The sequence below is a fragment of the Seriola aureovittata genome, chromosome 4 (genome assembly GCF_021018895.1).
Source record: "Seriola aureovittata isolate HTS-2021-v1 ecotype China chromosome 4, ASM2101889v1, whole genome shotgun sequence".
Taxonomy (NCBI): Eukaryota; Metazoa; Chordata; class Actinopteri; order Carangiformes; family Carangidae; genus Seriola; species Seriola aureovittata.
In genome coordinates this window covers 2,022,747-2,040,862 of record NC_079367.1, presented here as the reverse complement: position 1 = coordinate 2,040,862, position 18,116 = coordinate 2,022,747, and the positions used below count along the sequence as shown (strand labels likewise).

The 18,116-nt window shown below is 41.6% G+C and overlaps 1 protein-coding gene and 1 long non-coding RNA gene across 2 annotated transcripts; one reads left to right on the top strand and one right to left on the bottom strand.

Moving 5' to 3' along the window:
* Positions 1 to 332: 332 nt before the first annotated feature.
* On the bottom strand, positions 333 to 11,863 carry LOC130167658 (protein NLRC3-like). Its single transcript, XM_056374064.1, is given in 10 exon segments — positions 333 to 1,830; positions 1,983 to 2,029; positions 5,872 to 6,045; positions 6,139 to 6,312; positions 6,426 to 7,920; positions 7,923 to 8,183; positions 8,337 to 8,580; positions 8,723 to 9,552; positions 9,723 to 9,860; positions 11,458 to 11,863. Coding segments are annotated over 8 exon segments (2,934 nt in total). The 5' UTR covers positions 8,726 to 9,552; positions 9,723 to 9,860; positions 11,458 to 11,863; the 3' UTR covers positions 333 to 1,294.
* Positions 11,864 to 11,870: 7 nt separating this feature from the next.
* LOC130167665 (uncharacterized) lies at positions 11,871 to 17,712 on the top strand. The gene is made up of 4 exons (XR_008827321.1): positions 11,871 to 12,334; positions 14,074 to 14,210; positions 15,744 to 15,790; positions 16,406 to 17,712. It is a non-coding gene; the product is annotated as an uncharacterized LOC130167665 (long non-coding RNA).
* Positions 17,713 to 18,116: the final 404 nt, after the last annotated feature.

Genomic DNA, 18,116 nt, shown 5'->3' with positions numbered 1-18,116 from the left:
CTGTTTACCACTGAACAATGTTATAGATTACATATTTTGTTGATGATTGCAAGAAAAATTATAACTATCAATTGGATGAAGACTGATCCTCCCATGATCACTCAGTGGTTACAGAAAGTAAAACATGTCTACATGATGGAATATATGACTGCCCAATTACAGCTAAAAGTACCTGTTTTTATGAGAAGGTGGACCCCAGTTACTGACTATCTCGCTTAGGACTCTTATACACTTATATTCATTTACTATTATTATTTTTATTATTATTGTGGTTTCTTCCATAGCGATGATGTGGTGATGATGATGACGAAGGAATCTCTGCAGACACCGGCTTAGTTGTATATAAAAAAGTTTATTACAAAAAGGCACATCATTTGACAAGCATCAAAACTGCCCGTGAGACGACCCAAAGCGAAAAAGGATCTTCTCCCGTTTTTCCCCAAAACCATACAATTTATAGGCTGAATAACCTCTAGATACATATTCATGACATAGCTGATTTTTAATAACCTCTAGTGGCAAAGAGCCAACATTTATGTCCAAACATGGTCATTCTATATGAAGTTAAAAGATACCGTAAATTCTGTTATGTAAAACAAAAGTCAGCTTTTTTCTGGCGTCTGACCTTTACACCTAGTCTCCTCCTAAAAACATTCCTATCCTTGACTCACAAATCAGCTAAGACACCACATTATCTAAAATATCCCTTTTTTGGAGTACAGAACTAAATAAGATGTGTGCTATACCCTTTACAGTGCTATCTCTGTGTGACAGATGAGACCCAATCTCAAGATGATTTTTTTTTTTCTTTTTGTATTCCTTGGCGATGTTAATTGCCTGTTAATGTACATTTAAGGCAATAAAGTTAAAAAAAAAAAAAAAGTGGACATAAACCTTCATCACTGAGAGCCTCAGGACCATCTCACTGACTGTCTTTGTCTTTTCTCAGACCTTTAAAACAAACTGAAAACATTTTAGTTTGAACTGAATCAGCTCAGTCGTCCTCAGATTCAGAGACACTGATACTCACACTGATGCTTTTATTGTGAAAAGACAAGAAAATTAGAGTCTTACAAAAGTAAAAATCAACATTGTTTATCCTGTAATAATCATAGTTTCCATCTTTAAAGGAAGAGGAAGAAGTTCACAAGAATCTTTTACAAGAGTTTAAAAATCAACTGATTTAATTCATGAATCTGAAAAGGTGAGTGAGTGAAAGAGACAGACGTGTAGAGACTGAACTTTCTGTTCAACACTGAGTTTCTCTGACAGGAGGAGACTCTCTCTGCTACACTCAACACAGAGACACTGAGGAACCAGACCAGAACCTAAACCCAGGATACAGAGGTTCAGTGAAGGTGGTGTTGAAGGTGTAGAGGTGGATCAGTGAGTCAGAGGAGACTCTGTAGAAGGACAGAGAGCCAGCAGGACAGTCCACATACACTGCTACTCTGTTAGAGGAGGAGGAGGAGGAGGAGGAGGAGGAGGAGACAGATGTCACTCTGTCATTGTGACAGACATAGTAACCACCATTAGAGCAGAACAGTCTCCAGGACTGATCGTTCCTTCCAAACCAACAGTCTCTACTGTTTCCTTTCCTTCTGATTCCTCTGTAACTCACTGATATATAAACCCTTCCTCTCCACTCGACCTCCCAGTAACAGCGACCAGTCAGACCAGTTGAACACAGCAGCTGAGGACGCTGGTCAAATCTGTCTGGATGATCAGGATATGACTGATCCTCCTCCACATATGTCACCTTCCTGTTGTTGTCAGACAGTTTGATCCTTCTGTTCACTGTGTTTGTGTCGATTGTGAGTTCACAGGAATCTGATGGAGAGAACAAGACACAGCTGCAGTTATTGATCATGTGATCAGTTATTGACAGTTTGATGATGACTCCTGACATCAGTGATGTGACAGTTTGATGATGGTTGAATGTGCTGCCTTGTTTTCATCAATCACATTAAAAACACACTTACACTTCCTCAGACCTGGTCTCAACCATCGGACTCCACCAGGCTCCACCCTGAAAGGAGGAGGGGGGTCAGACCAGCACGTTCTCTGTCAGCATGCACACATGGACATTACATGGCTCATACACAGACTGTTGGATTACTGTGTTCAGATGGAGGCTTGTATGTATGGATGTACATTGACCACAGAGGAAAAGGAGCTGGAGTCTTTATCTTGTAATGATCCAGAGCAGGAGGAGACATGGAGAAAATATTTCATCATGTGTTTTCTCCATTTGATATCAGTTCTGCTGTGAGACACACACTTTCAGTCTCACAAACAAATGTCACAGCAAATAAGATGAAGACACAAAGTGGAGCTAACCAGCCAAGATATCCCACAATGCACCAACAAAGGCAGAGAAGAAGAAGACTGCAGCTGTGAACAATTCATGATTGAAATGTTTCACGAGGAAGGAAACACACTCAACACATTAGTGAGAGCTCAGTGAAACACACAGTGAGTTTTGGTGAGAAACACTGAGTGTGAACACAACTTGTGTTTGTTACAAGAAAACTCCACAGGACGCTTTAAGAATGAGGCTGTGCACAAGTTTTAACAGGTGGCACAGCAGCAGTGACTGGATGAAGGATTTCTAATAGAAATGATGTCATCACAGTGACAGGATGGATCAGGATCTCATGATAAATGACATTCTGTACTTTTCTACTCTTCAGACAGATCAGCTGTGACACAGATTCACTGTTGATCAGTCGAATCATGTGGAATAAAGCAGCCGTCCTCAGGATGAGTCCTGAGCTCCATCAAACCTGTCGGGACATTTTTATTTGACTTCAAGTCAAAGTCCAGAGGAAGCCAGAGAAACTGTAGAGCAGAGAGAAAGAGGCTCAGCTCAACATACATGGACTCAGAGAGGAAGTCTAGTGAAGCTACAGCTGCTGTATAGTTTTCATTAAGGAGCCACTTTGTGGATTCATCTGATCTGGTGTCAGATTTGTTTCAGTCTAAAAACAGATGTTTCATGATACAAAAGTTCAGACAAAAACACTGATTATTAAACCTGAACAACCATCAACCCTCTGACACGATTCATAGGAGTGTCTCCTGAAATATCACCTCTACAGCAGCAGGTGTCCCTGCCTTCGTCGCCATGGTTACTATTAAGGTCATGGCTTGTTTAGGTTCATGAAAAGATGGTGGTTCGGGTTAAAATAAGTACTTCCTCAACATTAGAAAATCTTGGTTGTCATGGTTACAATAACGGCAACAAACATCATGGATAATAGAAACAACATGGGAATCGAACACACGGCTCTCCTGTGTCACATTCATCCATCCACCACCTTCTCCTGACGTGGACTTTGTCTCTCTTGATACTACGTCACCGACACTTTTCCCTTTGCTCCTGTCATCATTACTACGACCACTAGATGTCGCCTAGCAACAAAACCTAACTATGACGTCATAATAAGCTGCTGCACAGACGACCTGTGGGCTGGTTTGTTACAGGAGGACAGTCTACAGGTGTCTGTGTAGTTATGACATCTGTATGTCACAGTTAAGATTTACTGTCTCCTAAATACAACAACAGATCTCATAATGACAAGATCAAGATCAGGAGAGATTGAGGTGATTATTGATCATCAGTATTTTAGAAGACAGAGACATGATGGTGTGACCTGATTTATTTCTCCTTTATTTCCTTCTTGGTTGGAAACACTTGGACATTAAGGTCTCTGAGCCGTGTAGATGGTTTTATTATTGTTGGTGAGTTGTTATTAGTTTGTCAACACTGACCAGAGGCCTGTACTACGAAGCAAGTTCAACAAACCCAGGATAGCTTTTAGTTATCTGGGCTAACAGAACCTAGCATTGACTGTCCTGATAACCTGTACTACGAAGCCGGTTATCACCTGGCTCAGTTAACCCTGGGACCACCTCTCCTGTTACGAGCGCATTCAAGTGGAAGAGGCAGAGTTTTTTTATTATAAGCAACATCATCTGAACCATGAATAAAGTTCTTAATATGAGAAGAAACACTGATACTTGCTGCTAAGTTTGGTTATAGAAACGTCCAAAAGTGACATTCAACAAGGTAAAATGTAAACAATATGATCACATGACTGGAATAAAAAAATATTATTTTCATGTCTAAATATAATTTCTGTTAAAGTCAGACTAAAAATATAATGTAAATTAGTGCATGAATTATCATCATGTTTGAGTATTTTCGCTCTTCAGTCTGAAGATGAAGAAACTGTTATGAACATGTTGCAGAGAAAACAGTTAAAGTTAATGTCAGACTGTTTTTGCTGAGGAAGAAAAGAAAAGTGGAGAGGAAGTAAAGAGGAGAGGAAGAGGCGAGAAAGAGGAGAGGAAGAGGAGAGGAAGAGGAGAGGAAGAGGAGAGGAAGAGAGGAGAGGAAGAAAAGAAGAGAGGAAGAGGAGAGGAGAGGAAGAAAAGAGGAGAGGATGAGAGGAAGAGGAGGAGAGGAAGTAAAGAGGAGAGGAAGAGGAGAGGAAGAAAAGAAGAGCGGAAGAGGAGGAGAGGAAGAGGAGAGGAGGGGAAGAGGAGAGAAGAGGAAGAGAGAAAGAGATGAAGAAAAGAGAGGAACAGGAGGAGATGAAGAGGAGAGGAGGGGAAGAGGAGAGGAAGAAAAGAGGAGAGGATGAGAGTAAGAGGAGGAGAGGATGGGAGGAAGAGGAGGAGAAGAAAACAGGAGAAGAAAAAAGAAGAGAGGAAGAGGAGGAGAGGAACAGGAGGACAAGAAAAGAGGAGAGAAAAAAAAGGAAGAGGAGGAGAGGGCAAGTTGAAACGTTCATTCTAATGATGAAATAATTAACAGTGAGACTAAATGTTTTAATCAAAGACATCAGAGGTTCAGGTTTCTCTCCAGTTGTGTCACAGAGTCTCCTCATGTTGTTCTGAGCTCAGTGATGAAGAGGAGAGGAAGAGGAGAAGAAGAGGAAAGGAAGAGGAGGAGGGGAAGAGGAGAGTAAAAGCTTCATCATTGGCAGGAATCCTCCATTAAAGAATCTGTGTTCAGGTCAGATGAAACTCTGACAGTGATTAGATTTTATTTAGTGATAAACTGTGAATTCTGCAGAAGCTTTGGTTTAAAACCAGAGACACATGGAAAGACTCAAACAGGAAAACTATTCCACTGATTTATATTTTATATCAGTTATATCAGTTATATTGTTATTATTGATCACTTTATTGTGAACTCTTTTGTCCCTGTCAGGATCCTGTAGGAATGATGACTCTGTTTTTCCAGTGATTGATTGGTCAGTAGTTTGGCTGTTGACAGGTTCTGATCTGACCCTCTGAAGTTAACCAGCACATGTTACCATGGTGATTTACCCCAGTAACAAGTGAACCACCGTTGTAGGACTGAAAACCCAGAGTTCGACCTAAAGTTACCTCGATTACCTCAACTCCTGCTTCGTAGTACAGGCCTCAGGTCTCTACAGTCTTACCACCCTAGCGCTGTGGTTTGGTGCAGTCTTGTGTTGTTGCTCTCTCTCCTGCTCAGGTGTTGCCTCTCCTCCTGTGGAGCAGCTTCGGTTCATGCAGCTGCTTCCACTCACCAATTAGTGGGAGGTATGAGAGTGGACAGAGGAAGCCCAGTCAGTGGCAGTGGGCCAGTGTTTGGCAGCGTGAGAACTGTGCTGTGTTACTCCTTGCTGTGTGAAGGAGGGTGCTACGTCATCTAACTGACCCTGAACTTCTTGTTCTTTGATCTTAGTTTAGAGATCTACATGTTATGTTGTGAAAACCTGGTTGTTCTGATGAAATGACTTGAAGTCAGAGCACGTCTCTACACATCTGTCATCAGCTGTGAAATAAAATGTTTCACCTCTTCCTCCTCTATCAGACAGTGTCTGTCCTTACCTGAGAGTCTCCAGTGCACAGTGTGGACTCTTTAGTCCAACAGACAAAAGCTTCACTCCTGAATCCTTCAGGTCGTTGTTACTCAGGTCCAGGTGTCTCAGACTAGAGGACTGGGAGCTGAGGACTGAGGACAGAGCTTCACAGCTTCTCTGTGAGAGTTTACAGCTGCTCAGACTGAAGAGGAATTCAAGGAAAAATATTCACATACTCAATATTTAAAGTAAATAACAGGTCAGAGTTATGAATACAAAACACTTTAACACTTACCTGAGAGTCTCCAGTGCACAGTGTGGACTCTTCAGTCCAGCAGACAGCACCTTTACCCCTGAATCCAGCAGGTCGTTGTTACTCAGGTCCAGGTGTCTCAGACTAGAGGACTGGGAGCTGAGGACTGAGGACAGAGCTTCACAGCTTCTCTCTGAGAGGTTACAGCCACTCAGTCTGAAGAGAGGATCATGAGGAATTAAAGAAGAAAATAATTTATTTTCTCTCCTGTTGAAAAGACAGAAGTGTCTTCATATAATGATGAATAAATCAACTCTCTCTACACTTACACAGCTTTGTTGGAGGCTTTGACCACTGGCAGCAGCTTCAGAAGAGCCTCCTCTGAAGCAGAGTATTTCTTCAGGTCAAACACGTCCAGATCTTCTTCTGAGGACAGTAAGATGAAGACCAGAGCTGACCATTGAGCAGGAGACAGTTTATCTGTGGAGAGACTTCCTGATCTCAGGGACTGTTGGATCTGCTCCACTAGAGAACGATCATTCAGTTCATTCAGACAGTGGAACAGGTTGATGCTTTTCTCTGCAGAGGGAGTCTCTTCAATCTTCTTCTTGATGTACTGGACTGTTTCCTGATTGGTCTGTGAGCCACTTCCTGTCTGTGACATCAGACCTCGTAGGAGAGTCTGATTGGTCTGCAGTGAAAGACCCAGGAGGAAGCGGAGGAACAAGTCCAGGTGTCCATTTGGACTCTGTAAGGCCTCGTCCACAGCTCTCTGGTAGAAGAGTGTTGATTGTTCCTCTGGCATCAGATTGAGTCCAGACTTGATGAAGGTCAGATGGACATGAAGAGCAGCCAGAAACTCCTGAACACTCAGATGGACGAAGCAGAACACCTTGTCCTGGTACAGGCCTCTCTCCTCTTTAAAGATCTGTGTGAACACTCCTGAGTTCACTGAGGCTGCTCTGATATCGATGCCACACTCTGTCAGGTCTGATTCATAGAAGATCAGGTTTCCTTTCTGCAGCTGCTCAAAAGCCAGTTTTCCCAGAGACTCAATCATCTTCCTGCTCTCTGGACTCCAGTGTGGATCCGTCTCAGATCCTCCATCATACTTGACCTTCTTCAGTTTGGACTGAACCACCAGGAAGTGGATGTACATCTCAGATAGGGTCTTGGGCAGCTCTCCTCCCTCTCTGGTTTTCAACACCTCCTCCAGAACTGTAGCAGTGATCCAGCAGAAGACTGGGATGTGGCACATGATGTGGAGGCTTTGTGATGTCTTGATGTGGGAGATGATGCAGCTGGCCTGCTCCTCATCTCTGAACCTCTTCCTGAAGTACTCCTCCTTCTGTGGGTCAGTGAAACCTCTGACCTCTGTCACCATGTCAACACACTGAGGAGGGATCTGATTGGCTGCTGCAGGTCGTGTGGTTATCCAGAGGCGAGCAGAGGGAAGCAGTTTCCCCCTGATGAGGTTTGTCAGCAGCACGTCCACTGAGGTGGACTCTGTAACATCAGTCAGGATCTCAGTGTTGTGGAAGTCCAGAGGAAGTCTACACTCGTCCAGACCGTCAAAGATGAACACGACCTGGAACTGATCAAACCTGCAGATTCCTGCTTCTTTGGTTTCAGTAAAGAAGTGATGAACAAGTTCCACCAAGCTGAACTTTCTCTCTTTCAGCACATTCAGCTCTCTGAAGGTGAATGGAAATGTGAACTGTATGTCCTGGTTGTCTTTGTCTTCAGCCCAGTCCAGAGTGAACTTCTGTGTTAAGACTGTTTTCCCAATGCCAGCCACTCCCTTTGTCATCACTCTTCTGATTGGTTTCTTCCAGGTGAGGCTTTAAAGATGTCTTCTTGTCTGATGGTTGTTTCTGGTCTGACTGGTTTCCTGGATGCTGTTTCAATCTGTCTGACCTCATGTTGATCATTGACCTCTCCAGTCCCTCCCTCTGTGATGTAGAGCTCTGTGTAGATCTGGTTCAGAAGGGTTGGGTTTCCTGCTTTAGCGATCCCCTCAAACACACACTGGAACTTCTTCTTCAGGTTAGATTTGAGTTCACGTCGACAAACTGCAGCAATAAGTTCTGAATAAACATAAAAGAAATTAGATTCATAAAGAAAATACAACATTTAATTCCCCTAAAGAAAACATTTATGAACATGTTTCCCTCCATGTGTTGATGTTAGTAAATGTCTCATTTCTCCATCATGTTGAATCTTTAGAGAAATCCTCTTACTGCTCTGCAGACAGTCAGCCAGCTCCTCCTGCTTCATTCTCCTCAGGAAGTTCACTGTGATCTTCTCAAATGCCTCTCTGCTCCTCCTCTGCTCTTCATCCTCACCGTCCAACCCCTCCTCACCATCCAACACCTCCTCATCCTCCCTCTGACTCCCTGAGCATTCTGGGTAATCTGGACTCAGAAGCTTGTGCATCTTCTTCAGCTCGTTCTTCACAAAAGTGACCATGTTCTCCTCCAGCAGCTGGAACAGAAAACTATATGAATGACAGCATCAAACATCAGATCCATGTTGGACAGACTGACAGTCCACTGGTCTGAAAGTGCAGCATGGAGATTATTGTGAACACAACAGATGGAACAGTAGTTGTTGTACATGTACAGACCATAAATATGGAGTCCAGCTGTGTTTGATGCTGCTGGGCAGACTGAGACCTGGGAACCTCTGAGCTCTCCTGGTCCACTCTGTGGAGGAATCATGAAGAATGAGCTCACATTATGTCTGTCCACACAGAGACAGACACAAGCTAAAGGTCCATGAAGTCATGTTTGGATGTGACAGCCAATCAGACGACTCCCTGTAGTGGTAAAGGTTTACTAGTCCTGCTGATCCCACTGAGAATCAACAGCTCAGTCTGCAGCAGCTTGTAGCTTTCAGCTCAGTGTTTGGCTTCAGTCAGTTTGGTTTAGTCCCAACAGCTCTCACCAACCCTCCATATAGCTCTCCCTCCCTCACTGAACACTGCTGACGTGCCCTGAAGCAAGGCAGTGATTGGTCAGCTGAGTGCAGGTGAGGAAGTGGGCGGGGTTTGAACTTCTCTCTTCACACAAACTGTTTCTGTCACTTTTCATTTGAATAACTGAGGTCAACTCTATGAATGTCTTCCAGGAGAGACTGTGTGAACATGGAGAAGTTATCTCCATGTTTAAACCACATCACGTCTCCCCCCTCTCTATGACGGACAGAGTTTTACCTCCACCTTCCAGTGAGGACGTTCACAACAGACAGAAACTCTTTGATTTCAGACGAGGTCGAACAACACGTCATACAAACTAGTTCTTTTCTAGAATAACCTGAGTCTTACTGTCAGTTACAGCTTACATCTGATTAGCTGATGGACGTCGTCCTTTAAAGTTAATGAAAAAGTCCTTCGAGTTGTTGCTCTTTAAAGACAGACAGCTGGGTTCAGGAGAGTCTGGTCTCTGCTGCTGGATCCTGAAACAAACAGAAATGATGAATGAGCATGTTGGATAAAACTTGTGATGCTGTTTTCTGCTTCAACACAACACACAGAGCTTTGAGTGTGAATAATGATGGAGCAGTGATCTGAGTGCTGAGCTCTGACATGGAGAAGAGTCATGGACAGTTAGAGATCCTCATCTCACCTCTGAGCTCTGGTCTTTCTCTCATGTTCCCCACACAGAGTGGTTTTAGAGGGAGGGGCTCCCTCCTCTCTGTCCTCACACTGATCCATGCTGCTGAGTTCACATCCACATCAGCTCACACACACTTTCTACCTTCATCTGCAGAGGAAACACACATCATTCATCTGCACATCAACTGAAATGTACATCATTCCTCCTGTAAAAATATCAGCTGCTCCTCCACTGACTGGCTCTTCTTCTCTGTTTCATATCAGTGTCAGTTGAATGCAGTCAGACAGCAGCGTGAGGAAGAGGAAGCTGCCATCAGCTGCTGTACTTCTACTATCAGTCCACTAGATGGCGTCATGAAGCTGCAGTGAAGTGAAGAGCAGTCCAGCAAACACACCATCATGGACGACTATTTCCATCCACTGACACACAGAAGGACTGAGATCCACTGAGTTTATCTGACACAGTCTCTGTGTCACAGCGTCCCTGTAGAAAATGACTTAATGAAACAAGCTACAGCTGATTATTTCACACACAGCAACTGGGACTGAATTTATTTCACCTCACAGCTCCAATATCACAACATTCACTCATTTCACTGACACTGACAATTAAATCATATAAAAAGACTCTAGAGCTGCGACTGACACTTATTTTCTCCATCAATCGATTCTTCATTTGGTCGATAAAATGTCAGAAAATAGAGACAAATGATCCATTAAAGTTTCTCACAGTCTGAGGTGACATCTTCAAATGTCTTGTTTTGTCAGAGCAACAATCAAAGACCCAAAAATATTCAGTTTACAATCAATTGAAACAGAAAAAAGAAGGAAATCTTCATTTGTTTGAGGCTGAAAACAGAAAATTTCTTGACTTTTCTGCATGAAAATGTTGGTTGAACAAATGTTGCAGCTGTAAAAGATCCTTAATAACAATATTCATCATTATTTATATTATATTTAATAATTAATAATAGTGAGTGTTTATGGGTGTGTAAAGTCCTAATAACTGTCTACAGTTTCCTGTGAAGGACTCTAATTACAGACATGAATTATCAGGGAAACAGAGACAGTGTCCAGCTGCTCCTCTTCTAATTCCTTCATTCAAATGAATCTCTGAGCTGATGGAACCTACAGAGTCACAGGACAAACATGCTGTGGTTTCATCTGTAATCATGTGTTTGATGTGCTGATCATGTGTTTTTCATCTACAACCTGCAGCTGGAAAGTCACCAGCAGCTACACCTGTCAGGTACATGAGCTGCAGTACAAGTACAAAGTAGCAGAACAAGGAAATACTCAAGTAAAGTACAAGTACCTCAAACTGAACTTGAGTAAATGTACTCAGTTACTTTGAAGCATCTGATCCTGAACATTGATCCATCAATGTGAAACAAATAGAGTCTCAGTAAAGCTCTGACAACAACATGACATGTTCAGTATTGATCAGTGATAGGGAGTAATAGTAAGTATTGATCAGTGATAGGGAGTATTAGTAAGTATTGATCAGTGACAGGGAGTAATAGTCAGTATTGATCAGTGATAGGGAGTAATAGTCAGTATTGATCAGTGATAGGGAGTATTAGTAAGTATTGATCAGACTAATAGGTATAAAGAAACCACACTACTTCGGTGTTAACTGTCTTTCTGAACATCATATAGAGCCTTAAAACCCCTGTCAGCCCCTCAGCCCGCCACACTGAGTCCACATCAGTCCTGTAGTGTAAATCTAATGACAGACCACTCACCCACAGAGAAAGTCCCAGCTGTTCTCCAGCGGCTGTCCGGACGAGCTCAGACCGCGATTAGTGGCTCAGACAGCGGGAGAGCAGCGGCTCATCTCCGCCTCCTCCACAGGCTGATTCAGGCGGGAAAAGCTGCCTCCAGTCATCAGCAAGTGGAAACACAGAAATAACGACTCTGTGTTCAACTACTGACCATCGACTAACTCTGCTTCTACTCTTATTCCCGCGCTTCTACCGCCAAGATCAACACAACATGGCGGACACGTTTAATGTCGGTGCAGACTTTACAGTTACAGCTGTGACTCAGTTACAGTAACATTATAATAACACAACAACAACACGATCAGTTGCAGGTTAGATAACTCAGGTAACGACAGGTGTTAACGAGTAAAACATTAAAAACTGCTCACATTACCTTCAGAGAGAAAATAATCTGCGTCACAACGTTGGTTCAAAGTGAAACTAAACTTTAAAGAGGAAACGCGGGGCGGGAGGAAAGAGTCAGAAACTTATGGACAGAAACATTAACAACATGTTCAGCTGTAGTTTGACTTTGTTAAGAGACACAAACGTTTAGAAACAACAAAACATTAGATGGTTTAATGAAAAAGAGTTGCTGGAAAACAGATCGTTTTCACTTTTTTACGATTATTTTTCCTTCAGTTGAACCGATAACACTTCCTGTAAGCTTTTATTTTTGTTGTTCGTTCGTAATAGTATGGGTGTTTTATTTTGAAGGTCTTCCGGTAGTTATGTCGTATATTCATTTCGGCGATTTTACTTTCGCGGGCTACAAACAAAAGGACAGTGATCAGATTTTGCCCTGCAGTAAAGACCTTCATTATTTCATAATTAAGCGCCTAGCTGCGGCGGGAACAAGGTATTGTGTCATTTGATTTGTTTTATTTGCAGTAATTTGAGATTTGATCGATTTAATGGCAGGAAAGTTGTAATTTACTGACGTGTTAACAGTAATGCTAATATTCACTTGCTAGCTTAAGTTATGTATTGACACTATTGACCAGACGTCCCTGTTTCTGGACAGTCCCCGTGTTTAATGTGAATTAAAAACAGACTGTAGAGACCGGAAGCTGGTAGAAGAGACAGGCAGACGTCTCCAACCAGGAGTTAAATATGACCGGAGCGAGTTATTCAGACCATCGGGGGGAAAGTGAGGAATATCCGCTGTTACTGTGGCTCATTTATTTCGTGCTGCTCCTCTCGCGCTGTGCGCACGCGGACAGGTGTGTGAGTGGGTTACTATGGTTACGGTGACGCTTTGTGTCTCTGCCCCTGTGAAACTTTCTCATGATTCAGTAACTAGTTTTTAGGTCAGTATTCCTTTAGAAAATCATGAATGTGATTGTGCCTCAACACTGAAATATAGTGATGTAATTGAACATAATGAAACAAAGAGGAAGCCTCAGAGCCTCCATGTAGAAATATAATTATATATGTTAAACAGACTTTCTGGATAAAGTCTGAGCATCACAGCACAGTTTGTCTACAGTCCTTGATCTGAGATAATGTAGGTTAATGATCTGCTGTTGAAGTTGTGATTATTGATTCCTGTATAACATTACAGCAGCAGCTAGTGGAGCTAAGCTGCTACTAGAACCTGTGAGTAAAATAAACAGGTGACATTAGATAGTTCTCATTAGGCCGCTTGTTTTTACTTTGTTACAGTTGTTAGACTTTGAAGATGTTGAGAATAACAGTCCTCAGGTTTAACATTGTTTAACCAGGTTTAATCATCCAGGTCATACTGTGATGTGTTGTAAGACTATTTCATTCATATAAATTATTGGTCTTGTTAAATTTGAAGATGGTCTAGTAGCCTGCAGCCTACTACTAAATTAGATACCGTGTGTTTTTATAAACAATTTCAAATATGAAACAGACATTCCTTCTAATAATCACTTCCTGTCCTGATCCAGTTATAAACTGTTCTTGATGAATTCTTGGGTTTCACAGCAGCTCAGTCTAACTAATCTAGACTAGTGCAGGGGGCTGTTACTTAACTTAATCCAAGATGTTAGTTGGTGTAAAAGTGCAGGAAGTCTGTTTTAAATCACAATATATTTTTCTGGGGAGGACACTCAGACCCCCCCACCAATCATGTATCTTTCCAGACATTTTAAAGTATAACCAGGCGTCCATCTAAATGCATTCCTTCAGGACAGAAAAGTGATTCTGATAACCATGTACCAAATAACATCCCCAAGGGATGGGGCCCTTCACAAAGACAAAGGCTCCCCCTCCTCAGAAATCTCAATTCAACCTCCAACTATAGTTTATTACAGTACAACAGTTACTGTGGTCAAAATATATGAAACCAGAACTGTCCCACTTTTTAATTCATAGATAAAAACATTGGATATTTTGATGATTTATTAACCGCTGAAAAGGAAATATTTGCGGTTTTCATATCAGAAATCTGGTCACCCTATTTTACAGTGTTTCATAAAAAAAGGGTTTAAAGAAAAGGAAAGTAAATTTATGTTAAAATCAGGATGACGGCTTCTGGAAACATCAGTAGCTTCACTGTGTCTGACTGGGTTTTGCTTCAGTAAAAGCTTCTCCCTCATTGATCCTGACGACCTGTTGCCTCCATGACAGGTGATGATGGAGGGTCATCACGACGCGCCTGCTGCTGCCACTGATACATCACATGCTGTCCACGTGGATTCATCAAGCAGCACAGACTTGATGCAAAGGTCAAGTTCAGTCAGATTCACTGACATTGATGCAGAACTGTGAGTATTGCTTTATTAATATACAGTCTATGGTGCTAACAACAAGCTGAGCAACAGATGATGAGTTTCTTAGACTGAAACAAAATATAATAAATAAATGGACTCTTTAAAATGAAGGACTTATTGTGGTATTTACATTAACAGTTACTTGATTGTGCACATTAAAGCATCTGTGCTGGTTATTTTGTGCTGATGTGCTACGTTCATGCTGTTCATGGCAAAGGTTGATCATATCTGCTAAAGAGATTTCTTATAACCAAATAATTTAATAAAGTAGTTGATGAGGTCAGAGTCAGATTGTGAGAGAGATTTTGAGGAGCAGATGGTTTACAGCATGAAATTCAAGATTGGCGGAGTGATCTCCACACAGCAGTAGATACAACTGAGAGACTGCACCAGGAGGAAACCATTGAAGTGAAACAACCAAGTCTGACTGATCTCCAAGGTAAATTTCAGATGATGCGCTCAGAGGTGAAGAGAAGAAGAAAAAACCTACGAGCAATGGAAGCTCCACATACACAAAGCAAGAGCTCAACTGAAGACATAAATGCCACAGAGTCAGATCTGGCCTCTCATCAAAGAACTTCAGAAGGGTAAGGAAGAAATAATGAACATGTGAAATTCCAAACCTCGTCTCACCTTCCACTGACATGAGAAGACGAGTCGACACGTGTGAATCAGTGACCACAGAAATCATCAGCGTTGCCTCCAGCAGAGCGATAGACTATGAAGGTGAGTTTAATGAGAGACAGTGAAGGCACCACCTTCATAAACTGCTCCACCATGACTATGTAAAGTCCGTCTATGGATCTGCTGCCTCCCTGATCAGTTACAGCGAGTCCGACCACCGCTCCATGACTCCATCTACAGCAGCCAAGCGTGCGGAGGCTGCAGCTGAACTAGCAGTGAAGGAAGCAAATTATGAGATGCTGCAAGAGGAAGAAAGACATGAAGAATCAAAATGAGAGTTACGGTGGGAACACACTTCCTGGCAGGAAATGTCTCTGTCTCCACATGCAGCTGCTAAAATGGTTTAAAAAAATCTATATTTTTACACGTCTGTGACATATTCACATTCACAATAGACACTGACAACAAAGTAAAGGTGTCAGTTTTATGTAATGTTGCTGATATGATGTCATTATGACATCACCAGGTCTGTTTGAAGAATCGGCGAGATGCTGAATCTATAGATCACGTGACACGATTACACAAGATTACATTAAGTGATCAGTGTTCTGGTGATCCATCTGAAAATAATTCTCTAATCAATTAGTTATTAGGACTTAAAGATTGGTATTTTGGGGGCGTGTCTCTTTGATTGACATGCGTGGTCTGGAGTGATTGGCGAGCTGATGGGGGGTTGTCATTGGGGGGTCAGTCACTGGAGAAGAGCTCGTTCCATACGAGCATCGCTTTGACTCAGTTGTGTTAAATTACTGTTATTTTCTCTTTATCTTTTTGTGGAAGAGTAATTTTCCACGTTTTGCTGTTATTTAGTTTGAATTAGTTTCCTGTTCAACACAATTACAGCTTGTTCTTCATTACTGACAGACTGATGCTGATATCCAGTTTATTTGGTAAGTAAATGATTATTTTTTAAAGGTCCAACAGTTTTAATGTGTATGATGCTTCCTTAAAGTTAGTGCATTATTTCCCTACGTGTTTTAACTGGAGATCGGGAGACAGTTAGCATCCCAATTAATATCTAGCTAGCTAGGAAGTGTTTGCTATGCTAACCGTACCTGGTCCCACCGGGCTGGTAACCTGTGTTAACCACAGACTGTGGGGCTGTAAACCTGGTAAAAAGATCAATTTAACCTCCGTTAACGATGTTTGTTTTGTGTTTCTGACACGTGACACAGTGTAAGTGACCTGTGTTAGTGTGATGTACTGCATTAATGTAAGTTAATAAAATGTTCAGGCAACTTAAATGTGGTAAAAACAGTAATGTTAACTTTCCAGATCGTCATGTCTGAACACCTGCTGTATCTCTGAAGTCAAACCAGTTGTAAAAAGCTGTATGTAAGTCTATGTAGCTGCTGTATGAAGACGTCACATTGTGCTGACTGGGTGTGAATCACATAAGGCAATAAGTTTACTACATTTTGTGGACAGATCCTTCTGCTTGTTGTCTGCTAATTGTTCCATAGTTTTATAGTTTCTGTGTTAATGTGCTTTTGTATATTTTATAGCCATCAACCTGCCAGAGAGCGACAGGCTGAAGCACTGGTTGATGAACATGAGGAGAAAGAACTGGACTCCATGTAAGACATCAGCAGTACTCACTTTGAGAGGATCAGTTCTTCACAGATGAGAGGGCAGGTAGAGACATTTTTATGCTCTAATTAGACAGCAAAGTTCCTAAATGCACCAAAACTTAGTGGTGAAAGTGGCTGAAATATAAACTTAACATGGGGAAACTTTTCAGTAATAATTTATCTGAATGTGTGGAGAGCAACATTTAATGAAATCATCAGTCATCCTTTACTGTGTGACGTCTGTGATCATGATGTCACCCTGTTCATTTTTACCAACATCAACACAGTTTCATTACAGCTGACAACATCTGGTAGTCGTTATGATTTCAATGCTTCTGTTTAATGTGAATAAATCATTTTGTATTTTATCATTTCTTTCTGTTCTAAAGTCAGAAATGTTAAAGTATCAGGATATTGTCGTGGTGAGTCGCTTTAAACTAAGAGACTGTGAATAACACTTTGCAACATGTTGAACCTTGGTGTGTTTTTCAGGACATGAGGTTTCATACCTGTGTTCTGATCATTACACCTGTGTTCTGATCATTACACCTGTGTTCTGATCATTACACCTGTGTTCTGATCATTACACCTGTGCTCTGATCATTACACCTGTGTTCTGATCATTACACCTGTGTTCTGATCATTACACCTGTGCTCTGATCATTACACCTGTGTTCTGATCATTACACCTGTGTTCTGATCATTACACCTGTGTTCTGATCATTACACCTGTGCTCTGATCATTACACCTGTGCTCTGATCATTACACCTGTGCTCTGATCATTACTCCTGTGCTCTGATCATTACACCTGTGTTCTGAAAGCTCAAAGGAAAAATTCAAGCAAAATATCATGAACAGCTGCTTTCAATTGTTATAATTTGCTGCAGTTGAACCTTCAGTAAAATAATCTGATAAAACAATGATATCAAATCATCCTACACTCAGTCAGTCTAATACAACAGTCCTGCAACAAACCCTCCTCCATGAAGGTTTAATGTTCAGTTTGTGTTGAATCTGTTTCATGATTATTGTGGAGGCTGCAGTTTGTGTTGCTGCTGAAGTGTTTAGTTATTTTGTCCTCCCTGTTTATATCAATGACAGTAGGTTAATAACAGAAACTCTTCTCTGTAGAATGTGACACGGTTCAACTCTAAAACAGTGTCAATAGAAACTGAACATTAGATCCTTCATGAAGGAGGATTTACTGCAGCACTGTTGAGTTTCAGCTTGGTGTTCCTAATAAACTGAGTGTATGGTGTGCACACAATTTGCACAGTTAATTAATGAATGACTTGAAATTGAATTAAAAAGGTAAAAGAATGACAGAAAGAAATGTTGGTATCTGCTGACACCAACCTGATACCGTCTGTTTCCCTCTGTTCAACATCTCAGCTGTTAATAAAACATTTGTCTGGATGCTCTTTGCTTAAACCAGCTCTAAAAATATCATGCTCAAACTGTGAAACGAAGATTGTACTTCCCTAAAGGCAGAAATAACTGACACACAACACGACTCATTCATGCAAGAATGCTGCTTCTTTCTGTTTAAACTGGAGAATTTACAATAACAGAGGAATTTTGATTCCAGTGTAAAAACTGTAAGTCAACACTCAGTGAGGCCTGAACCTCAGTGACTAACATAAC